Raw genomic sequence first — 25,448 nt, 5'->3', positions numbered from 1 at the left:
TTTATTGATTATTTAGACAATACAGTGAACAAGATCAATAGTGAGAATAAAGTATTGCATAATAATGGGCGATTTCGACACTGATTTGTAAGCGTCAAATTGTCATACTGATAACTTTCTTCACACCCTTGAATCTTGTTTCTTTAGCTCTCATATTCTTCAGCCTACTAGAATTACTGATCACTCTGCAACTCTCATAGATAACATTTTCTTTAATTCATTATCTCATCATACCATAAGTGGTAACATTTGTTATGATCTCACTGACCACTTACCAAATTTCCTTATATAAGAAAGCATTATGTACCTAAGAATATTAAATTTGTTAAAAGAGACTATTCCTACTATAACAAATCGATATAACGTAATTGAATATATAGCATATGTCAATTGGGATAATTTATCACACTGTGATAATGTATCCAACATGTTTGATATTTTTTATCAAAAAATATCAAATGTAGTTGATCAAAAACTTCTACTTAAAAGGCTTAGTAAAAGGGAAATTAAACAGCAATCAAAACCTTGGATAACAAAAGGTATCAGAAGCAGCAGTAAGGGGGACACGGGGAGGGGGTACCGGGAGCACCGGGTATTACCCGGGCCAAGTACTATCCGTGGGCCGCGGGAATAACCCGTGTCCCGTTATATGTTACGCGGTGATTTCCTTACTGCTGCTGTGTTAAGGGTCGTAAACGATGATTAAGAAATGAGTATTATATATCATGAAGGAGTGGATTTGTCCGAAATGTAACGAGAACTTCACGAAGTGTGGTCTCATTTCTCATTTGAGAAGGAAAGTTCCCTGCACTATGAAGATAACTTGCATGATGACGCATAAGTTTTCCAATGACAATGAAGATTATATAAAGGAGTTGATGAAAAATCCGCCGCCTACTCCTAAATTATCTTTCGATTGTCCTTGTGGAAAGATTTACAAGATGGAACGTCAGCTTAAGATACATCAAAATACTCTCTGTGCCGCAAACGTAGTCTAAGATATCGTTTACATATAGATGGACGCCATCCAAAGCATTCAGAACAAAACTGTGCGCAAGCTGCGGACTAGGGTGTTGAATAACTTGGACGCTGACTTCGCCTTCACGACATTTATGGAGGGAGATACGGACGAAGCGATGACTGAGGAGAGAGCTGAGAGGATAATTGACCTGATGCCTGAGGGTAACTACCGCTTGGAATTGACGTTCATAAAGTATTTGGATGGTGAATGGATAATAGAGAAGGGCCGCAATCCCATAAGGGCGTCTGGTAAGCGAAATTTGTTTGTCTTGAACGAGCAAACTCGTCCTGGAGCGCTCGTGGGAGTGGATATGCTGTTCTACGAAGTTGCCTATCCGGTTACCGTTGTCATTTATGGTGCGTATGAGATTAGGGAACCAGACGTAAGCAAGTTACAGCCGATGCGTCATCCTGGTAACTGCGTGGGAAAGTTGGTAAGAAAATTCTTCGAAGATTCTTCTCGGGGTGGTAAGCTCACTTTGAAGCGTAGGGAAGCTATCAGGAAGTGGGAAAAAGCGACCCATAGAGCGGGAGCGACGATAGATAACGTCAAGAAGTTGGAAGTCCTCTTAGAAAGGCGCATACAGGTGAAAGACATTACGGACGGGTTCATCTATCCGGGGACGCACAAATACGGAGGCCGGGGAGCTCCCATCGTCATATATCAACACAACGGACATGCTTGGAGAGAATTGAGGTTTCCCAGAAAGAAGGAGACAAAGATCTACGAAGAGTCGCCGCTAGCAGAATTAGTCCATGAGAATTCCGTATGGCTAATGGATTCGGAAGGAAGTCAATTTATGACGCAGGATGGAATTCTTTACCGGCCAGAAGTGGAGCAGCAACGTATCCATAGCGCCTGTGAGACCTTAGGAGAAGACTTCTCAGATGAGGTACTCAGCAATCGCAGCCTGGACTTCCTAGCCGCAAAGAAAAGGAATGGTTGGAAACCCACTCCTAAGGAGTTCGCAGACATAGCCAAGGCCTGCGTAGAGCATGGTCATGGAGGTTTGTGGAACATGGAGTATGACGAAGATGAGTACGTGTTGCTGGATATGAAACATTGTTACCCAGCATCTTTCAAAGGCTTAGGAGATTGTAAGAAGTATTATGAGAGTTATGGGCATCCAGACAGCCAATTCTTCCGCGTTTCGTTAGACGGTCATTACGACGCCCGAGCTACGGGGTTCGTTAGGCTAACTACGTGGAAACTAGCAAAGGGCTTACACCCAATAATTTACGCGTGGTATGGTAAGCACCTGCAGGAAAAGGAATGGATACCGATACCGCTGCTGAAGTTCCTGGAGGAGAATGAGATACTCACATACACGGCGCATGAGGCTATCCTATGTCACTCATCCTTTACTAAATGGCTACCAGAACACAACCCTACTGCTAGAGTTGTCATAGGTAAGTTCACGCAGGGCGCAAGGGAGAGGGAGAAGCACATGCAACGTCGTCTGATAACGAACGAAGGCGAGCTGAGCTTCCTCGTTAAGCGTGCGCACGAGCAGGGAACGATGGTATCTGTGGAAAAGTGGGACTACTTTGTAGAAGGTGAGGGAGAAAAGAAATGGAATGCTCTATGCTACTACCAGGATTACAGACCGCAGTATTACCACCTACGTGCCAGCATGCTTGCCTACGCGCACATTAACCTACTTGCAATGCTCCTACGGTTCGACAAAGAAGACGTACCACGGGTAGCTACCGACTCCCTGTATGTGAAACCTAGCGTGTTAGAGCGCATGAAAGAGTTCTACACTGCCGATGAACTCGCAGAAAGTGGTCAATGGCGCGTCAAAGACGAAGAGATCAAAGCTTGGCGCGCTCGTGTGGAATACCACGGCAGTCATACGAGGGGCGCGGCGACGCCGACGGAGGATCCACTACCCAGCGTAAATGACCCAATATCTTACCAACGCTTCTCTTACCTGTACGGTACGGGCGGCAGCGGTAAGACGACGCGCGTGTTGGAGTTGTTTCCCAAGATAAAGGTGCTAACGCCAACGCACCGCTTGGAAAGGGAACTCTGCGAAATGGGCCACGACGCTCAAACGTACCACATCTTCTTCCGTTGGAATGGCCAAAAATTGGTACCGGAAGCAATACACGACATTCCTCCGGTGATACTTTGGGATGAAATTTGTACTGTGCCCTTAGAAATCCTCAAAGAGTTCGTGGAATTTCTCCGTGGGAAATGTCAGGAAATATTCGCCGGAGATCCATGCCAGCCTCCTCCAATAGCCGGAGAGATGCCCCACGAATGGTTAAAAGAACTAACCACCAAAGGTGGTTACTGCGAAGAAATTAACACCGACTACCGCAGCAAGGATGAAGTACGCAAGCTAAAAGCGTAACTGAGGGGGCTCGGTGACGCCGAGCAATGCAAGACTCTCCGCAAACGTGTAAGGGCAAAGTCTTACGACGACTTTCTACTTGCATGGCATCCGGGTGATTTGGTATTGAGTAACAAGCGCGCAGCACAATCCCGAATACAAAAGGATCTATTCAGAGTGCACCAAGAACGCTTCCCGGGGCATTTGGTACCCGTCTGTTACAAACCCCACGACACCCGCATGCAGAGGAAAGACGTTTGTGTGCCCGGTACCGACATCCAACTGCAGAACGCAGTAACGCACGATAAAGCCTGGGTACCCACAGAAAAAGTGGAAAAAATAACCTCCCATCCAGACTGGCGCTTGGGCTATTGCATGACAGTCCACAGCGCGCAAGGGCTTACCATAAAGGAAACCTTATGGATCATAGACCAGCGGCTGTGTTGGAGCAACCTAATCTACACCGCCGTAAGCCGTGTAGAATATGCCAAACAGTTAAAAAGAGCTTGGGGTCCGCAACTGCGTTATGACCGCACCCCCGAAGACGTAGCCAAAGAGAACATTGCTAAGAAACTCCTTCGCTACAAGCGACACGACGAAGAAAATAATATGACGTTCGACCTATGTGTGGACGACGTCTATAAGAAAGGGGCAAGGTGTGCCAAGTGTAACATACCGCTACTATGGAGGTTTGACCCAAATGACGATCAGCAGTTCTCCGTGGATCGTATAAATAATAAACGCGGGCATTGTAGAGGCAACGTAAGGCTGACATGCCTAGAGTGTAGTCGGGCGCGTGGAGCAGCACTACTCTGAGTCTTTGGGGACTATGAGCAGCTATTCCTTGACGAATCCACGACTTGGGCCATTTAGGTAATACAACACGGGCTGCCCTTCCTTGGTGACGGACTTCGAAATCTCATACGTTTCCAGGGACTAGTTAGGATCCGTGGCTCTCTTACTGCCACCTTCGAGTTCCCCCGGCTGATAGAGGTATCTGACCACTATGTTGCGGGGGAGCTTTTTTTCTTTCAGTGCGACCGCCCTCAAACTTCTGACGTAGGACTTGTGTCCCACGTGTTTCTTTTTTATGGCATCCTTGGGTTTCATTCCCGTAGCCCTGGCCGCCTCGTTGTTTAAAGCCGCGACGACCTGGGGGAGCCTCTGAGTCCATTCCCTGTTGCGTTTGGAGGAATCTTTCAGCTCTTTCCAATACTGGTATCCAAAGAGACGCTCGGCCAGGGTCTTATTGAATCTTTCGACGATGCTCTGACCCCTGTGGTACTCTGCTTCGGCTCTCCTAATCTTAGTGTCGTGGTCTTTCAGGGTCTTGGTAACCACGCCCATGAACTCTGTCCCCGCATCCACTTGCAGCAGCTTGGGCCATTTCAAAACGCGCTTATAAATCCTACCTAGGGCTTCTGCGACTTCCCCAGAATCCTTACTGGTTATGGGTTCGGCGTCCTTGTATCTGCTTGCGATATCAACTACGGTCAAAGCGTATTTATAGGTCTTTCTTCTCACCTTATCGTGCGACAAGAAAAGCAAATCCGCCTGATGAACTTTATTGGGGGCATTTACGGTAAAGCTGGGCCTGGGAATGTACTTAGGCACGGGAAGATAAACCTGCCAGAGTGTTTGTTTTCTTAGCCAGTTCTTAGCCGTTTCTTCTGATACCTTAGCCGCGGTCGCGAGTTTCTTGATAGCTGACGCTCCTCTCCAATAGCCTTCAGGTCCGTAGTAAATCCTTTTGAGTTTGTCCTCAGTTCGACCCATTATATGAATTCCAAGGCGAGATTGATCTTGCGTCCGTTGAACTCCACCGTCTCTCCGTCCACTTTGATGGTGATGTTTATGCTTTCTACCAAATTAGACAAGTCATAGCACAAAGAAATGGGAGTGTATTCTACCAGGTCAAATGGATTACCTTTGGGCAGGAACTTGGACATAAGAGAAGACTTTTTTCCATTGCTGTAGCTATGAACCAAGTCGCAATAGACTTCGTAAGAGGATGCAACTTTCCATTTCACGGGAACTGCTGTGTTGGTAATCGTCTTGCCCGAGACACCTAGTAAAGATCCCAATGCGTCGTATTTTCCTAGGGTTACCGAGAAATTGTTAGGAAGATTATGTTTGAAGGTCATTTCGTGCGCCAATCCTGTGGTGAGCGTATAACCGCGCTTGGCGAGCTCCTTAGCAAGGGTGATTGGTGTGTAATGTCCATCGGGTAGCATTACGCCTTGGTAATTGTTAGACCCCTTATGCACGGTGACCATGCCATTAATTTAATTATACCAAGAATTGTACAAAGAGCAACTAACCAACCGAACCTTACAGGCTTTGATGGGGGGATTTAAATAAGTGGTAAAGTTATTTTCGTCGCTTTCCAAAAAGACGATCATTATATCTTAGACGCTCATGCTTCGCGTCAAGCAAAATACGCCAAAGCCACGCCTACGGCCAGCCCTGCAACTCCTACGAAGACCAGCTCATTGTCTTTGTTTCTTAGAAGGCTGGTAGTAATTCTTGAACTGAGGCTTTCTCATTCTAAGGGGCACCGACCCCGTCTTCAACAGTTTTCAATAACGCGGTTGACATTATATTACAGAGCGAGAAGGTTATTCCGCATGGGAATGACCTTGCTATTCCATTACGGGTATTTTGCTTTGGGGCTCCTGCGTCACATGCACGGGTTCTACTTTTGGCTTCGTAGCCCGCCATTGTAAGTAGAGGCTGCCTGCTGCTATAGCAACTCCTAATGCGCCAATTACGTACCCAGGATTAATAAAGGATTCGCCTTCGTCCTCCACCTTTTCTTCTTTTTTGGCTTTGTTCTTCCTGTTCATCTCTGCGAGCTTCTTTCCGGCAGCAACTCTGCCTGGAGACTTAGCCTTGGTGATCTTTTGCTCGGGTTCCTCCGCCTTTGATTCAGCTTCACTCATTTATACTAAGGACTTGAGGGACTTGATAAGTACTTAAGAATGACCTGAGCAAGTACTTAGGGATGACTTGACTAGGTACTTATGGTGACCTGGGTAATTCCTGAGGATGACTTAACTAGGTACTTGATTAGGTTCCTCGGCAAGTGCCGCCTGGAAGACCTTTTCGACTTCTCTGTTCTTCTTAAAGTCCTTCCAGGACGTCGTAAGTTCCTTCAAGTCGACGTGCTGAGCTACGTGAAGTGCCGCAGAGGCGACCGCCATTAACTTACCGCACTTCAAAGACAACCACCCACAGGTTATCTTAAGTTCTTGAGCGATGACATAGTCATCTCTTATGTCCTTCCGTAGTTGCTCCACGTCGTCTATGGGCAGCGCAAGTCCAAGCAATTTAGTGGCAAGTCGGATAGCGGAGTCTGCTACGGCGTCCGTGGTCTTACTTGCAAGGGCAGCCTCGTACCTCTTATGGAACTTCTTAACCTCCTCCTCTGACAGCTTATTGACCTGCTCATGGGTAAGTTCCTTGCCTATCATTTCTTTGCACTTCCCAGAAGACACAAGGATGTTGAGTTGTTCCTTGAGGTTACTTTCGTCTAGCTGTGTGGGGACTTCATCTATCAACTGCTCAATCTCCATATACATTAGGAGTTAAAGATCGCAGATCTTTACTAAATACGGAAACCTCAAAGAATAGATCATTTTGGAATGTTGGTGCGTCTTTAGATGCCGCATGTATTCGTGTAACTGTTCCTTGGATATCTCGCCGCCGTAGTCGCTTAAGATGGTTTCCAGATCAGACTTGCTCGGAGTATAAAATACTACGAGAGATCCTATGTTTTCCCTAAAAGGCTTGGAGACACTGGTAAGCTGCTGTGAGAGCAACCAAACGCTAATATTGTCATGTATGATGCTAAAGGCGAGTTTAACGAGCTCCGACGTGCGTCTTTTTACGTCGTCTCCACAGGCAATGTCATCCAGTATGAGGAGGGTTTGCGTATCTTTAGGGAATTGTTTGTGCCAAAACTTAAGGTGGCTGGATAACTCGTTAGGGTCTAAGATATCTACGAAGAAGTCGTCATCTTTTACTCTTATGCCCGTCCAGGTGCGGTTATTCACGTAGGTGGGGCAAAGTAGCACGATATAGTCAAAACGGTATCTAAAGGGTCCTAATAGCTGCTCTACTACGAACTGGGGTTTTCCGCAGCCGGTGGGTCCTACTATCAGAGCGTTACAAGGCATGTGATCTGGGTTCATATATTTTAGGAAATCACGGGGATTTCCACTAGAAGGAAACAATGTTTCCTGATATATATGGACCCCACGGATGCAGTCAAAATGATAGTTAACAGGCTGGAAGACAAAACTGACACGATAGAAATGCAAAGGGAGGAGATAGACCGGCTGAATAAACGCGTAAAGGAGTTATACGACGAAATGTGCGGTCTGAAGCGCGCAGAACGGTTTGGCGCTTTGATAACTATGGTAAAGTGAGCCAAGGAGTCCGTCGTGGACTTTATGAAATACCCTTTGTGATTCTTATTAAATATTTATTATATATATGCAGTGCGAACGATGTTACAAGGAGTTCAGTAGTAAACAGATGCTTAGGTATCACATCGAAAAGAAGGTCTGCATGAAACGCCTCGAAAAACGCTGCGATGCCTGCGATCGTTTATTTAGTAGTAAGCAGATGCTCAGGTATCACGTGGATAATAAGGTGTGTTTAAAGAAGATATGTAATCGTTGTGAGGAGGACAAAGACGAAACTTGGCATCGTCTGCGTTGCTCGGATAGATATGAATTAGAAGGGGTAGCATGTGAACACCACGGCGACATAGCGGCGCGTCGTTGTCCGGAGGAAACCATCGTAGAGCTGGTACGCCGAAAGAAGAAGATAGACGCACACTTTGCTTTGTTTGACCGCGTGGAAGGCGTGCCCTGGGAAGATAGGGAATATTGGGAAGCTGACTGCGAACAATGCGGCTGCAAAAGGGACGGACAACACATATGGCAGTGCTTATATGCGCAAACGGATCCCATTACTTTCAAAGAGCACATGGAACGCGTTAAGGAATGGCACGATGAAGCCATAAAGGAGTAAGACCTCAAAGATGATTATCAGATTTTCCTCAAAGAAGGGGATCGATAATTATTAACTTTTTATTAAATGGTCCGAAAACCCTCTTAAGGGAGGGTAGATAATTATTAAGGTTTTATTAAATGGGTGGGAAACCTTTTTAGGGAGGCCTCATTATTTATTTATTATTATTATCTATTGACGGGTTATTATTAGGCCATTCTTATTACGATATTCATCTTTTATTCGGGGGTTATTGGGACAATATTAAGGTAATATAATAATAATTTAATAATAATCCCCGCGTACCCATTAGGTTGGAGGTATCATTGGATAAAAGGTGAATAATGATATCACGATATCTCAATAATAACCCGTTAATAAATAATATAGGCTCCCCTTCTTTAAGGGTTTCCGGCCCATTTAATAAAACCTTAATAATTATCTACCCTCCCCTGAAAGGGTTTCCGGGCCATTTAATAAAACCTTAATAATTATCTGACCCCCTTTTCAAGCGCCCTTGAATATATGGACTGCATTACTTGTGAGATATCGGGAGATTGCATCGTACAAGTCATCGAAGAGCACGTTGATCCGCCCCTTAAAGAGCGTGCCGACCAACCCAAAAAAAAGTCACCCTCCTTTCTGAAGAAAGGTACGCCTGCCGTCGCTCCTACTTAGGCGACGTATTTACTGACCATTGGTGCCGCGCGCTAAACATCGTCTAGATAACTGAGGAACGAAGTTACGTACAAAGAGGAGACTGAATGACTCTCCTTTCCATGTCAAACACCCATCTGCCGTTCTGCTTACCATGCAAACGCAGGTGGGTAAATTCTTCGCCTTGCACTACGTAGCGCACGCGATCAGGCGCCCATAAGGAATATTCCTTGCCCTCGTCGTCCTTTAAAAGTAATCGCATGCGATTTAAATCCTCAAAGACGACGTAATTTTTTATCTCATATGCTTTGCCTTCCGTAAGTTCCTTCCAATGCGTTTGAACGACCATATATCCTATGAAATATCCTTAAATGCGTATCCAGCGTTTGTGTGGTGCGGAAGCGCTTGCAGCAATACCTGCAGGGGATACGTATGCCCTGTGCGTAGTCTGCAATAGCGCGGCAGGCAACGTCGTAGTCGTTGCTTATCAACACCTTATAGCCATTCTCTTCATACTGCTGCAATAAAGAGTATTGATCCGCTGATAGTACCCCGTTGCCTTTCGGCGTCTTCAGCTCCAAACAGAAACCACGATAGCGTACGTGTGCATTCAAGATAAGAAGGTCGGGTTGACCTCTTTGGTAACCCTTCTGCCAACACTTTATGCGCTTACCGTCGCTATCCTGCAGTTCGCCTAGGCCGGGTGTCACGAGCATTTGGGGGTAAAACCTGCGGATGTAATTGACGACTTTCTTATGTAGATCGAATTCGCTTTCTATCTTGAATACCAACTTATTTGCGCCATTGAATCGTTTATGTAACTCATATTTACCAGTCTTTCTAAGGGCGGGTAAGACTTCTTCTAACACCCAATCTTGAAATACCTCTGCGGACGGCATCTTGGAACTAAATATTAACTGATACAACCCAGATTCGTTTACGTACAGGGAATTAGGCTGTGAATAGAGGGGGAGGCGATTCGCCTCTACTCTAAGTTCGCTAAGTTTCTTCTTATATTTATCGTTGACGTGGACTTTGATAGCATCTTTTGGACGTTCATAACCTAACGCAGACGCCACTTCCTTCGCTTTGAAGTACAGTTTGTCGCCTTGCGTAATGCATTGCAGCTTGGTATCGTCGTGTTCGAATACGCGTAACATCGTATATCATGTAAATATTTTAACTAATAAGCCACGCTTTTCAATTGGTTCATTTCTACGCTCAACTGCGCGTCAGACACGACAAAGACGTAGCAGTTTATCTTATCGCCGTCGCCCGCGGAGGCATTCTTTGTGCGTTTGATCTCCAAAGTGATGCCGTCCTGGGTGTTGACCAGCCGCAGACCCTGACCGTGCATAGATTCATCGTTGATGGTGCGCATGTCAATCCACAGAGCGTACTTATCCTTAAAGAATTCCTCAGGGCTAATTTGGTCGCCAAACTTACGCATTGCCTCCCTGTACACGTCTGCAGGCTTTATCCCCTGGGAGTAGACCTTCTTTGGGACCCCGTTTATGTTTACCCCCACGTTAGTAATGTTGGGGTTGTGAAAGGCTTCGGAGTTGCGCTTACCAGCCTCGTAGGGTTTGGCAAACACCAGCATTAACCCCGTGAGACTTCTTCGGGGGAGGTTAATGCTTTGGTTGATAACCTCGTCCGTCTTATCCAGGAAGCTGAACGTCTTGTACATGACCACGTGGTCGTATAGGAATGCCTTTCCGGAGCTATATTCCATGCCGGCGCTGCGTGCCAACTCTTCGCTGTACACCGTTTCGTACTGCAGCTCTAAGTTGGTAACAGAATAGGGATGAATACTTCCGGTAAGTGCTGTCCCAGATGCGTCCATCTCTAGGATATTAGTAGTGTCTGCTAAGGTTACTTCAAATTGTAGTTCACTTAACTGCCTGGGGTAGTACGCACCATGGTTTGTGATTACTTCAAAGTCCAGTGGTATGACATACTTAATACCATAAGCCGTCTTTATTCGCTTTGCGTCTGCTACTGCCGTTGCTCCGCTGGAGTCCGTGGGCTGCGTCTTAGTATCGCTGCGGACCTTACGAAGAATGACACTACCAATTCCTTGTTCTATCCTTTGCGCGCGGTCGAAGGCCGTCAACCACAAATCTTTGTACGTGGTATACAGATCGTACCTATTTAAGTCCAAGAGGGTCTCCCCGGCGAACTTGACCCTCATCTTAGAGACTATGTTACGGCCTAGGTCATTTACTGCGTAAGTTTCTATTTTCGTGCTTGGCTGTATTGTTAGGTCAAACCTTAGAGCCAAGGTGCCAGGAACCAATACTAGGTTATCCGTTAGACGGGGCACGCCTACATACAGGGTTTCTCCTGGCTTTGCGCTGCTGGGGGTAAAGGTAACCCGGTGAAAGGTGCGTTCTGCCTTTGGTCCGCCAACCTGCTTAGGTAATACGTTGGGGTTTAACTTTGAGCTTATCATATATAATGGAAGTAGAAGGAACGGATTTTGACCCCCTTACCGAAGAAGGCCAAGTCGACATCGACGGCGACGAATACGAGGCGTTAATCCTTAAAAATGCAGCGGAGGAGAAGGGCTTCCTTAGGAGGATGCTTGACAAGTTTTGTAGCAATTTCCGCGGTGGCGTGCGCGCTCTCAAGAAAGAGTATGGGCGTAGGAATCCAGGTAAGAAGTTCCCGTCATACATGGCGGATTTGGAAATGGGGCCGATCCCTAAGGCTTCAGATGCTCAATGGCTTAGTAAAGTCCAGGAGCAGATGGATGAATCCATGGGAAAAGAGTAGTCGGACGACTTTGATAGGTTGGTGGAACTATTACCCGATTGGGATCCTAAGAAAGCACAACTGTTATTTGATGAAGACAATGAATGGGGAAAGGAATTAATCCTGGGCAGACTCACAAGAAGCGGCTCTAAAGTCTACGTGATTAGAGATGAAAAAGGAAGGTTCCTTACCGACCCCAAGATCCCCCCAACTTTAAGGCAGGCAATTGGGGAACCCAACTTAGCAATACAGGAGCAAATGTCCGAGGAGCAAATTGACGCCGGCAGACAAAGTCTGTTTGCCGCCTTTGCGCGACTGCCGCCCGAAGCAGGCGGAATGACAGAAGACTACAAAAACAGGGAACTTCAGAAGGCAAGGGATGAAGCCGAGGTCTATAGTAGGGCATTAGAAAGGTCTAACCAGGAGATCGAAGACCTGGAACAGGGACATCTCGCGGCTATAAACTCCCTTCGAAGGGAAAAAGACGTGGAAATAGAAAGGCTCGTGGACAAAATCAAATACATACAGAATGACCGCGGAGGAGAAAGGCAACAACTAATTGACGACCTACAAACTACGAAAAGGGAAAGGGATGAAATAATTGAAAGATATGATGCAGTCCAAGAAGAACTTAACGACGCTAAAGCAAGGCAGGCTACGACGCTGCAGTCCTTCAAGAATGCCGTGGAAGTAGCAAAGGGGCTGGATGAAACACTTGCAAAATCCGACAATGCCTTTGCGGAAGCCGAACAGGAAGGCATACAACTGCGAAATCAAATTGCCCTCAAAGACGAGCAAATTCGGCAATTAAGTGGTGCCGTCGAAGACTTAGAACATCATGTCAATGTGCAGCGGGAAATAATAGGCGACCAAACACGCCCCGAAGAAGAGCGGGCAGCTGCAGAAAGGGAATTGGAAACCACGCTGGAAAAACTTGAAGAGGCAAGGACGAAACTTGCCACCGCGGAGAGGGAACGGGGACTTACCACCAAGGAAAAGGTAAAAAGAGCTCTGGTGAAGTATGGCGTTCCTCTGGCATTTGCGGTTGCTATTTCAAGCGTAGTAGGCGTGATTCTAAGCGCTCTTAAGGCTACAGGCGCGGGCGTAAGCAAGTTAGGTAAGGGACTAACGGACTTGGAGAAAAGATAGCAGCCGGCTTGCCTGGGCTGCTTGGTAGTGTTCTTGGTCTGGCACTTAGGGCCGGCGGAGAACTGTTAAAGTTCGTGGGGAATAACATTTGGATCTTGGTTGTCGCTATTGGGGTGGTACTCCTGAAGAAGATGCGGGGTTGATCTTATCCTTATGTATTACTGGTGGCTTATCGTCGTCAGACCTCCGAGGCATCCTTGACTGGGGATAAGTAAAGATAGTATTCGCGCCGCCTTGGTAATGCGGAACTAGCGGCAGCACACTCATGGTGCTAATGGGCTTATGATTCCAAGTGGCATCAGTTGGGGTGATGGTCGGAGCAGCATTTATTTGGATGCGACTGGCATACCGACTGGGATCCCCGCTGCCAGCATCACTGGGGCGAATCTGAAGCTTCGCATATTGGCAGTTAACTATCATGTGAAACGTTACCGGTGTTAATTCTTCTGCGCTTGCCGGGTTGGGCTCCGAAGAAAAGTGAACCGGATGCCTATTGCTATCTTTTTTTCTGTAAGGTAGTAATGGGCGGTTTGCCTCATCAATGATCCTAAACCCGGCATTACACGAATACCCCGTCGAAATGCTAATAGTGCACATGATTAATCCTAGGCCCCCAACCTTTACCCAAAGACCGGTGTCAAACCATTTGTCCTTCGTATAGATTTCCTCCTCCAAATAATGAAGGAACCAATCTTCCTTCGCATGTGGATTCATATATTTCAAGGATCAAAGTTACCTTCTAAAGACTAACCACCGTAAGAGTGCTAATGGTAGCGTGATTATAAGGTCGATCCCTCTGATCTTCTATGCTGTTTACCGTAGCCGACGCCGTGTCATCTACACGTATTTGCAGCTTTACTTTCCCATGGCAATCAGCAACCATGTTAAAAGTCCAAACCGAGAGATTTTCGGTGCTATTCGTTGGCGGTTCTACTGAGAAATGCGAAGGCTCTCTGTTGTTCGTCTTCGCGCGCATGGGCTGCAATACTCCATTGTCGTCGCAGAAACGAAATCCTACGTTCGCATTACTAACGGCTCCCAAAGAAATACTGCATATTATCAGCTTCTTCCCAGAGTAGTTCCGATTCACGGACATGCCCGCGACATCAACCCAAGATGCCTGGGTGTATTTTTTCTCGCCTGTGTAAGTCGTATAGACACAATCTACTCCAGCTACGTAGGGGTTGTTCATCGCCATATATAATAGCTCAGACCAATGCTTGCGGTAGCCAAACCAGCCTTTAGTAAGTTATGGTCATATTCCTCAGATATCGTGGGCATAACATGGACCTTCTTTCGCTCCTTAACTACGGGCGGCTTCGTTTCGTGTGACTTTTTTGGCTTCTCTACGAAGTGAGGAATGCCCTTGGTCATGTCAGAGTTCACGTCATTCACCCCAAACTTCATGTCTTTGGTTGCTCGCTGCAGCTTGTTGTTGTAACCCACAACGGAATTGGTGTTAATAACCAAGTTACTTGGCATTAACCAACAACCAGGACTCAAGGCATAATCTAGCCGCACTTTAGATTGCTGCACCGCAAGTTGATACCTTTGAACTGACTTGGATATGTCATTTTCTATTATTGCGGACTCACACAGGGTTAGGAACTCTTGTTGCGTTTCCCGCGAAGCACCTTGGGAACCAACAATGGGGCTGCGGGTATTTACCTGCGCTCCCAGGGTGCAGTAGGCGAATGCTTCAATGCTGCGGTTGATCCTGGCTAGGTTTCTTAGGCCTTTTCCTTTTAATAATACAAAGGGATCCCAAGGACTGGGGTAAATTGTCTCAATCCTATCGATCAGCGTAACGTCATTCTTGCGACCACCCAAGTCGTAAAACTTTAGGACCCCCGGATATTTTTGATGATACATGTCTGCCGGACGCACGCCGTCAACATGCCAAGCATAGATAATGCCCAAGCCATGCGTGGCGCCCTCCCGATAACGAAAGTCTCTTTGCTGCGGCTTAAACTCATTCATTAGCCTTTCTAGGGCAGCGGAATCGTAGTGGTTATTCATTCTATCGAATGGCTTTTCCCCCGGTAATGGTACGCTAAGCTCCTTCAATATACGCCGCATAGTAAAGGCAACGTGGAACCTTAGAAAGGCAATGTCGAACATATCCGCGGCAACCCCGCAGCCCTTCGTAGCCGCCCAGACGGCAAAGTTTAACTGCTGTGGCCAGTACTTAAAGTTAGGCCCCTTTAACCATTCGTGGGCTTCTTTTCCTGAAGTGTGCGTAAGGTTAAGATCCTTAAAGATATCCCTCATTACTACGTCAAAGGTTTGCTTACCCACTGGAATCTTTAAATGCGTCACTATCTTATCAAAGTTGTTTACGCCACCTTTAGCATCGTAAAATGGGTAATCCTGGTTGGTTATTAATAGATTCATTGGAAAATTAGGTAGCCTGTCTTTATGCACGGGTTTTGGTGGCTTGGCGGCCGCCTTTGGCTCCAAGTTCGCATTGCTGTACGCTCTTTCACCGTTGAAGTAAATCCCATCGGGTCTTCTTTCGAACTTACTAGAGTCTGCATGCGGAAACATCTTCCTAAAGGCCCTCCAATTCCAGTAGTCCCGATTATCGCGATGTGGCTGCTCCTCGATGTCATTTCCAAAAGCGTCGTACATTAGTATATATAATGGATGTTATACCATCAGCACCTCCACTTTATCCTGATCTACCCAAGGAGGGTCCTAACGAACTAAACGCAGAGAATTTCAGACTTAACAAAGCAAATTTAATCCTGGCTTACTTGGAAGGACAAGCAAAACACTACGAAAAAGTTAGGAAGAAATACGTCACAGCCCGGCGTACGCTACATAAGATTGCGATAACTTCAGGATCCATATCCGTTGTGTTAACAGGCTCCGGCGTTGCTACTTCGCTTACTGGACCGGGAATAATTGTTGGAGTTCCTTTGGCCGGCCTTGGGGCAGCCTGTGGTATTATTTCGGCTGTTGCTACGGGCATTATGAAACAGTTGTCAAGCAAAATATCAAAACACGACACGACAATAGCTCTGTCAAGGGCTAAAGTAAATACAATTACCGATCATGTCTCAAAGGCTTTGCGTGACAGTAAGATAGACGATGTAGAATTCTCGCTTATTCTGGCCGAAGAAGACAAATACGAGAAATTAAAGTCGGACATAAGGAATAAAAAAACAGTCGTAAAAGATCTTTCCGAGGAATCTCGCAAAAAGATCTACCAAGAAGCGAAAGAGGAGCTTCAAAGAAAGCTTGCTCAGTAAATATTTGCTTTGAAAAGAGCGAGATAGGATTTCATTTGCATATCGAACGCCAGCTGTCTGGTTCATATGCAGATTAGTTTCAAAAAATATTACACAGCCTGCGGCGCTTTCACAAAATATTACACAGCCTAAGGCGCTTTCACAAAATATTACGCAGCCTGCATCGTTTTCACAAAATATTACACAGATGTGAAAAAACTTGTGTAAAATCATCGCCTGGGAATCCATCCCAAGAGGGGGTGGTTGGGGTCGATTTCATGGAATATTTCGTAGATTACGTCAGGGTAATAAGGAATATCCTTATTCAGCCGACAAAACATCCACTCGGCTCTTGTCATATCAGAAACCTCAGGAATAGACTTACCGGTAATTTCAGACAAAAGATAGGGAATAGCCTTGTAATATTTCCCTACCTTTAATTTTTTCAACGTCTTCCGTAGACTTTGTGGGGTTGGCTCTTCTAAGTGGTCTATGATTTTCTTCTTTACTTCGTTGTCTAAATATACCGAGTGTAAACCTTGGATATGACTCATCCAGTCCCTAAAGTATTTTATTCTCTTGTATGGGGTCTTCTTACGACCTCCATTGGCGTAATACTGCTCTTTGGTAGCATTTGGCACGGCATTACGAATATTCTTACCACACTCGTAACACTGTGCTGACGTGTCATCTTCTATTTGCATTTTCTTACCACAACAAATGTACTTATTTGGCTTAGTAGGTACAAACTTGGGTTTCAAGCACTTTACACAAAAGTCATAAGCAAACTCTTTACATTCATGCATCGTATATAAAACAAATATGTTAACACAGCAGCAGTAAGGAAATCACCGTGTAACATATAACGGGACACGGGTTATTCCCGCGGCCCACGGATAGTACTTGGCCCGGGTAATACCCGGTGCTCCCGGTACGCCCTCCGCGTGTCCCCCTTACTGCTGCTATCAGAACTTCCATTAGGATAACAAATAATCTTTATTGAAAATTCATGAAAAGTAAATCCAGCTATTACTAAGACAAGTTTAAATTCTATAGAAACCGAATTAATCGCATCATTAAGATTAGTAAAACCAAATACTATAACAATTTGAGAACTCTAAATCTAGCATAAGGAAGATTTGGAAAGGTATAAGGGAAATTGTGGGATCTCCTAAAAACCACATTCACCTTCCCTCTAAATTCATCACAGAAAATAACATTGAATTAACTGATGTTAAAGATATTGCTAACGATTTTTAACATGTTTATCAGTAAAGTTGGTTCAAGCCTTGCCTAATCTATTCCTCGATCTAATAAATCAGCACTTGATTTTCTTACAGATAATGTACAAAGAAACCTTTACTATATGTCCTGTAGATATACAGAAAGTTGAAGAGGAAATTGAAAGCTTAGTTACTAAATTACTAACGCTCAAAAGCTTTACCCATATCCAAAGCGAACAGATAGCGTTTTGCGACCATCTTGAGCTGGTGACACGTGGGATGGTTAAGTTGGATATGGAGTGCAGTTAGTAACCCATCTATAGCCTGCCATGGCAAGACGATGCGTTCTCTGGTTGGTGCTAAGGGCTCGTTCCGCTTGACGACGAGTAGACCGTCTGCTGCAACGTTGCGGTAACGTTTAACATCTTTGATATTGTTGAGTTTCTTTGATGGTCGGGTACCTTTCATAAGATGAGCATGAGTACGTCGCATATCAGGGCATTCGGTCTGCATGGATAACCATGTAGAGCGGATTGTGAATGGTAACCGGACTCTGCCTTCGATGACATCGTTGATTGAATTCATTCGGACGACTCACTGGTGTCGTTAACAAAGGTACAGATCTGAAGGACTCATTCTCGCATGAAGGGGCGTTGCGACTAGCAAAGTCAGAAGGAAGGATGGCTGAGCCAGCAACATGTCGAACTGAAGCTTGGTAACGGCTTACGACTGAGAGGAATGTAGACACACGAGGAATAGCTGAGAATTCACCACTACAAAGCTTTTTAAACCACGGAGTTTGGCACTGAAGAATCCAGACAGATGCGGTTTGTTTTGACGAGTAATGTACAGGGTAGCACCAATTCCGGGGTTCCTAACGGCTCCATCTGTCACGATCCAGAGCTGGTCACTTGGCTTTGGTAGGGTGATTCAGTGGGTTGACTGTAGGGCGTGTTGGGCTTTCTGGAAAGAACTTGTAAGCTCATCGGTCCAAGAGATTGTTTCTTGTGATTGGCGCCCAGCGATGACATCGTCGAGTGTGGCAAGACGTGTGGAGCACTGAGGTATGACGCGAGACAGGACTTTGTATGCACCAATGAAGGACCGCATCTGACCAACTATGTTTGGGGCAGGATACGAAGTTAGTGTGTTGACTCGGTGGGGGCTGGCTTTTAAGGTACCAGAACTCCATATCCAACCAAGTATGGTTGTTTCCTTTGGATTGATAACTGTTTTAGATGCTGAGTGACGCAGCTCACATCTATGTAGAGCATGTAAAAGCTTTCTCCAGTTGAGGAGCAGTTCTTGAGGGGTGTTTCCCCCGCAACACAAGTCATCAACGATCTTCACCACGGATCCCTCGTGCCAGAGGGGGTCAAGTGCACGGCACATCACAGTTCCTTTAGGGCTGTTGCTGACCCAGGCATACCCATTGCGGATCGTTTGTAGACACGTACACCTTTGAAGGGGGTAGCAACGCCGCAGTACTTCATAGACTCTTTGGCTAGAGGGATTTGGTAGAAGCCACTATTAACCTATTTCACTCTCATAAAAGCTTGAGTGAATTAGAAGCTATGATGAATGAAGAACTTGAGAGTATTTACTCATGGCTTTGCGTGCAAACAAATTGTCATTAAATATTGATAAGTCAAATTTTATTATTTTCCATGCCCCAGTAAAAGCTCCATGATATTTCTATTAGTATTAACAATATTCCCCTAAAACAAGAAAATGAACTTAAGCATCTAGGGGTTATGCTAGACAGTAATATTAATGGGAAGGCCCACATCTCGTACATCTCAAGTAAAATCAAACGCAGTGTTGGGATGATTTCTAAATTGAGGCATTATGTCAACCTGGAAATTCTAACTTCATTGTATTATTCTCTGATCTATCCATATTTGACTTTTGGTATAATTTTCTGGGGACACACCTACAAATCAGCTCTAACTCCTTCGATAATTTTGCAAAAGAAAGCTATTAGAATTATTATTTTCTCACATTAACTTGAACACACTGATCCCCTTTTTGCTAGTCTTCGCATATTGAAACTAGTTGATCTATGTTATTTGTATACTGCAATATTCATGTATGATATCGTGCTGGCAACCTACCCTCAATTTTTAATAACTTTTTTTTACCAGCACAAGATTGGCATCTAAATTGACTTTCGTGCTTCCTAAGACCAGGACAAATTATGGCTTAATGAACATCAAATTCATATGTGCTAAAATTTGGAATTTCATTGATGACTCTACAAAACAATTTAGCAAGTAAATCTTCATTAGAACTCTAAATAATGAATAAATTCTCATGTAGAATTGAGTTGTTAATTTTTTTCTCCTTGCTATAAACCTAATATCATGTGTTCACTATACAATAATTATATATAGCATTATATAGTTATTTAATATCTTTTTGTTATTTACTTAGAAAATCAATAAGTGATATACATGTATATGTATAGAGGAATGTATATTCATAATTTAACTATGGTATATTGTATCTATATGTATACCTAAGGAAGATGCTTTTTTATATATATATACACTTAATATTAGCATGTAGTACGTTTGCAATTCAATTTGTTTAGTTTGATACATTTGATATTTTTCTCTTTTCTATTTTTCTCCTCTTACTATATTTATATCAATCTCCTTTATACCTCAACCGTACCGACTGTAATATTTATATGTAAATATTAAATGTATAGCTGTCTAACTAGATTAACTCTTTAGTTATTTTAGATAGCTTGCACCTTCTGGACAATTCCTCTTTAAGAGAGACTGCCTCTAAAAATCGAGCAAAAACGAAAAAATATGGCATGAGTGAAAAAATCGATTTTCTTTATTTTTTGCACATCAATAGTCCCTAGTGAGATATGAAACCTGGTATAGTTTATTTCCTCAAAATAAGTTCTTTTCGAGAAAATCAAGGATTATCCCTCCCTTGATCATGACCCGCAATTTTATGCAAAATTGCTCGGAATTATAAACATCAAAACTTCGCTCCAATGTTCTATAAAAACCATCTAAAAATAATAATTGAAGCTATTTATCAAAACATTTGCTCTTTTACAGCAATTCTACGGCAAACAAAGTTCGAAAAGTTGAATTTACATTGTATTTAAGGCGACTCGAAAGCAGCTTCTTTTCTTTCTTTAAGAATATCTGAAATTAGGTCCCTAGCAAAATACGTGTTTTCAGTATGCGCCATAATTCAGATTTGCTTGGAATTTTTTTCTAAACATGCCAAGATGTTGTTCTCAAGCATATATTAGAATTAGTTTGGGGTCTTTTTACGAAAGCTTTTATAATTGCTCAAAGTTTGTCTAAATTCCGTATGTGACGTCATAATTTCATGTTAATAAGAACTCGGAACCTTTACTCGAAATCAAGTATCTCCAAATAAAAAGTTGGATTTAAGTACAGTACAGTTGGATTTTTCTACAGTACTATAGAAAAAAATTTAATCAGTATAGCAGTGCGCATGTTTTACTGCATCTTAAGGACTAACGAAAAATATAAATAAAAAGTTTTTTCTTATCAATCGGGTCACTTAGTCAGAGATTGCGTGACTGAGGTCGTTTATATTTGTAAATAATATATATTCCGGATAGATGAGTATATATTACATGCAATTCTCGCTGGATTGGATAGTTTTTTCTTTACTTTACTTTGGTTTTTAATTTCAATTTCCGTTGTTTCTTGACTTTCATGACCAAATCCTTTGATATTTCCAATTTTTGCTTCGTTTTGGGCGACTTTAAAAGATGCTCATGTTAGATGTTCATGTTAGCAACCAATCTATGTCCCTCGTTTTAAGGGACTTAAAATATTTACCTTATTGCTGTCAAGAACAATTTTTGCCTAATGCCTGGAGTTTGCTGATGTAGGGCTGTTTTCTCTTTGCTGTTATTTCTGAAGTGTCTATTTCAAAATGTAAACAGATTGTTTGCAACCTTTTGATACTAAAGATGTCAATCTTTTTGGTCGACAATAGCTCACAGATATTGTGTGAATCATATACTATTGGATGCTATATCCCTATTTCTTGAATGATTTTGTCTCTGAGTTCTTGGAGTTCGTACTCTTGTTCTGCATTGAGTCCTTCTTTACCCACATCCATCTCGTCATTGTCAACATCATCATCATGGTCGCCATCATCACAGTCATCATCATCATCATCGTCATCATCATTATTATGAACCTGATTGTTGCCAGTGACTTCTGCATTTCATCTTTTTTTTTTTTGATGTCGTTCGTGAAAAGCTTTTTATTTGTTGAGCAGTCAGGAACTCGTTGCTGCTGAACAAGCGGTTTTCCTCGTCATCTTTTGATTGAATCATAGCCTTTGCAACTGCGGATGGATCGGCCTTATATCTCTATCCCCGAGCTGAAACATTTTTATCAAGTAGGCTTTTTGCTTCAATGTGGATCGTTTTTTACTTGATTGACATGACTTGAGAGCTGACGTTCGTTGTAGTTCTTCTCTTTTACTTGTAAACCACTGACTTTAGGCATTGCCCCAGATTGCTGCTGTAGTCGCTCAGAGTACCCATGTGCTGCTTTGTCCATTAGAGTTTCGTGTTCAAGGACTCTCTCATGTTTCCCAGATTCAAGGTGATGCTGGAGAGCTGACCAGCGCTGATACGATTTCACACATCCCTCTTCAGGACAAGGAAACAGGCCATCTGAAAATTCGTTTGACGCACTTGATGCTGATGCCACACCTGCACCTTTAGCACTGTTGCTCTTATGGTGAACAGATTTTCTAGAAATGATTGCTTGAAAGACTGCATCATTCGTTTTTGATTCGCTATTACTACTTGTGATGGTGGGCAGTTTTGCCTTGAAAACATCCCATTTCTTCTATTGAAGTAGTTTCCCTGGACCAATTTGATATGCTTTCCAAACACGCATCCCTTCCTTTGTGAAGTTAAAATTGGATATATGGCTTACTCTCTCTATTATAATATTTCGAGGCCAGGAACCCTTCTCTGGTGGTTCAGATACTGTCACTCGAACACCATGTACGCCCCCAGAGGAAAGAATGGCAGTTTTCATTTCTTCCGCGTTGTCAATGTTGTGCCCCTCGTTGAGATATATCTTTATGTGCAACTTTATAGTAGCCGCCTTCCTGTCGCAGGCACCTTTGCCTCCTTGAGGGTCTGCGAAGTCCATGTGCTCAATCTGCCCTCCATGAAGCTTGCCTACCATCATTGCGCCAATTATGGTAGCACCACAATGGTATCAACCAGCATTGTCCTGCCATTAATAAATTTTGCGCAATTGGGGCATGATAACTTTGAGTTGTTGCACCACATCAGACATGGCTGCCAGTACTGCACAGTTATCTTAGTTACATTTTGTAAAAACATTTATGAATGTCAGCATTTGAACATCTCCATTGGCGTTTCTTCGAATGGCTACAGTAACGTGCCAAGAGATGCCACATTTTGCGAACCAATCGAATTGGCTCTCCCTGAATTTCCTAGGTAAACATTTCATTGCCCAGTCTTGAACTAATAATACAGAAACTTCATCTAGACACGATATGTTGTCTTGTCTTGCTTTATCTTGATATACAGAGCGCAATAGATGGGTTTTGTACGAGAAAATACTTTGCTTCGAGCTTTTAGTAATAAAATGAACCTCTCCCGTATCGGGACGATGTAAACTTTCAACTGCATCTTCAATTCTTTGTATGGTAGTGACAAGTAGCTCACACACTGCTCACATTACTTTGTGCTCATGACCACAACGAGATTGATAGTCAGTGTCCTTGGGATCACTTAAAGAGTAGGTTCTACAGTGGTCAGGAACATGAAACATGCACCTGTGTAGGGAAGAAAAAGCCATCATTATTATTTATACTGATGGATATGAACTTCTGTCGTTGTTGATGTTACCTTATAATCGTTCTTTAGGTTTCGCTTTGCTGCCTTTAAATTGTCCTTCAGTTGTTTGACTTCACCCATCGACATCTGGACTTGTTGTTATAACAATTTGAAAGTTCTTTCTTAAGAATTTCGTCAATACCATCTGCTTCCTTATCATTGTGCGTAGAGAAAATAGGTTTACTTGACAGTTCGCGCCAAAGATGATCTGGCTGCCTAGGAGCCATTTCTTCGGCAACAACTGAAATTGCTTACTGGTTTCCTCCCAAGGTGTTCGGAGGGTATACAGAACAGGACGTATGCTCCTGTAGTGAAGATACATATTCAACAGACTTAATGACGAGCTGCTACTACCATCAGCTATATCTTGGGTGAGTTCTTGACTTATTTGTGGGACATAAAGGCTCCCTCCGGGTGTCGCGGCTGTTTCTGTTTTGCATAAAAATCTTGCCGGCGTGCTCTGAGCTAGGGGAATGGTACTTGATGTACAATCAGCCTATTACGTAAACGACAATTAAACAGTTTATTGTTTCTATTGCTTAAAAAATATGAAGTCCTGGCAGCTTAGTGTACATGAATTAAGTGTACAGTTATTAATAAAAGTAAAAAAGTGAAAAGCTTAATTAACGGAACTGAGTGATCTCAGTATATCTATATATATTATATGATTACTGTAATATAACGTGGTGCTACCCAACTTATGGTTTATTATAAAGCCTAGAAGCCAGTCCTCATTTATTTGAATTAATTTAGAATTTAAAAACGACCCCAAGCCAATTCTGATATATGCTTGAAAACAACATCTTGGCATGTATAGGACAAATTTCCAAGCACATCTGAATTATGGCATATACTGAAAACGCGATGATCAAGGGAGCGATAATCCTCGATTTTTTCAAAAAGAAAATTTAATTTGAGGAAACAAACTATGCCAGGTTTCTTATCTCATTAGGGACTATTGATGTGCAAAAAAATACAGAAAATCGATTTTTTCACTCCTGCCACCTTCTGCTTGATATTTGTAGACAGCTAATCTTAATATCTTTGATTAGTGTAAACATTCAGACTATACTAAATAAAATCAAGTTTAGGAGGAATATCACGTGACCTCCACAATGGATTTAAGATTCCACCAATCAAAACAAGAATAATAAGAAATCGTGTAGTTACTTATCATTTCAGGAAGTGCATCCTGAGTTGCTTCGAGCTTTTTCTTTGTATCAGGGTCGAGGGGGCATTTCTTTATGCCTGATCCTGTGGCGGCCTTGATTAGATCAACAATGGAGGCAACTCCAAGACCAAGAGTTACCAATGCTCCTATCTTCACTACCTTCGATATTATACCACTCGTGATGCTTTCCTGGGGAAATATAAGAAACTTGTATAAGACGAGTTGTACGATTTTGTTGCTCGTATTACTGCACCTTGAGAACACTCTCTTCCCTTAACTAGCATTCTTATGTTGAATTCTTTATTATACTGACCTCTGCAGCTGTCTGCACTGCTTCTTCCACTGCCGTTTCGGCAGCTGCTTCCGCCGCCGTCTCAGCTGCAGTTTCCGCCACGGTCTCAGCTGCAGTCTCTGCTGCTGTCTCTGCTGCGGTTTCTGCAACAACCTCTGCAGTTGATTCTATTGATGAATTCACAAAATAGCATGACAAATATTTCCCCGAACTGTTATAAATCGTTCTGGAGAAAGAATGTAGAAAATGCCGATCATCAGAGGCCTGCATTGTCTGATGTTAGAAGCTGAGACACTCTATTTTCATTATTTATTGCAACATCGTTTATACAGGTCCCTATGTAGAAAGTCGCGACCTAAGATTACGAGGAAGTTAAGTTTTCATTGATGAGCAGTTAAAAAGAGTGGAATGACAAAGCCATGACGCCTGCCTTGTTAGTGGTATATTAACCCACACCCAAGGTAGGATGGAGGGTTAATGCCCGTGGCTCCCCATACCAGTAGGTTTGGCTGTACTGTATATTTCTTACTAATACAAAGGTACCCCCCTCCCCCAAAAATATTTTCGACATTGTTAAGAGGCTGTCTCTCTAAAAACCACCCATCGACTTTCGGGTGGAAAAATCGATCTTCTTGATACTGAGTGTGTGAGTTCCCCTTCGTAAACCTATTACAACCCTGTGTTTCGAA

At 43.5% G+C, this 25,448-nt stretch overlaps 1 protein-coding gene across 1 annotated transcript in view; it reads right to left on the bottom strand.

The window, feature by feature from the left end:
* Window positions 1-25,029, bottom strand: part of LOC116304279 (uncharacterized) — a 34,470-nt gene extending 9,441 nt beyond the window's left edge. Inside the window, exons 1-2 of the mRNA XM_089035722.1 lie at window positions 24,781-25,029; window positions 24,467-24,656 (exon numbers count right to left, since the gene is read on the bottom strand). Coding sequence (XP_088891848.1) covers window positions 24,467-24,656; window positions 24,781-25,029 — 439 coding nt within the window. The remainder of the gene's footprint in view (window positions 1-24,466; window positions 24,657-24,780) is intronic.
* Between the last annotated feature and the right edge of the window lie 419 nt (window positions 25,030-25,448).

Source organism: Actinia tenebrosa, unplaced genomic scaffold (genome assembly GCF_029948245.1).
Source record: "Actinia tenebrosa isolate PJP-AT-01 unplaced genomic scaffold, QUT_ActTen_1.0 PGA_scaffold3__52_contigs__length_22856419, whole genome shotgun sequence".
In the NCBI taxonomy this organism is placed as follows: domain Eukaryota; kingdom Metazoa; phylum Cnidaria; class Anthozoa; order Actiniaria; family Actiniidae; genus Actinia; species Actinia tenebrosa.
This window is presented reverse-complemented; position numbering and strand designations above follow the sequence as displayed.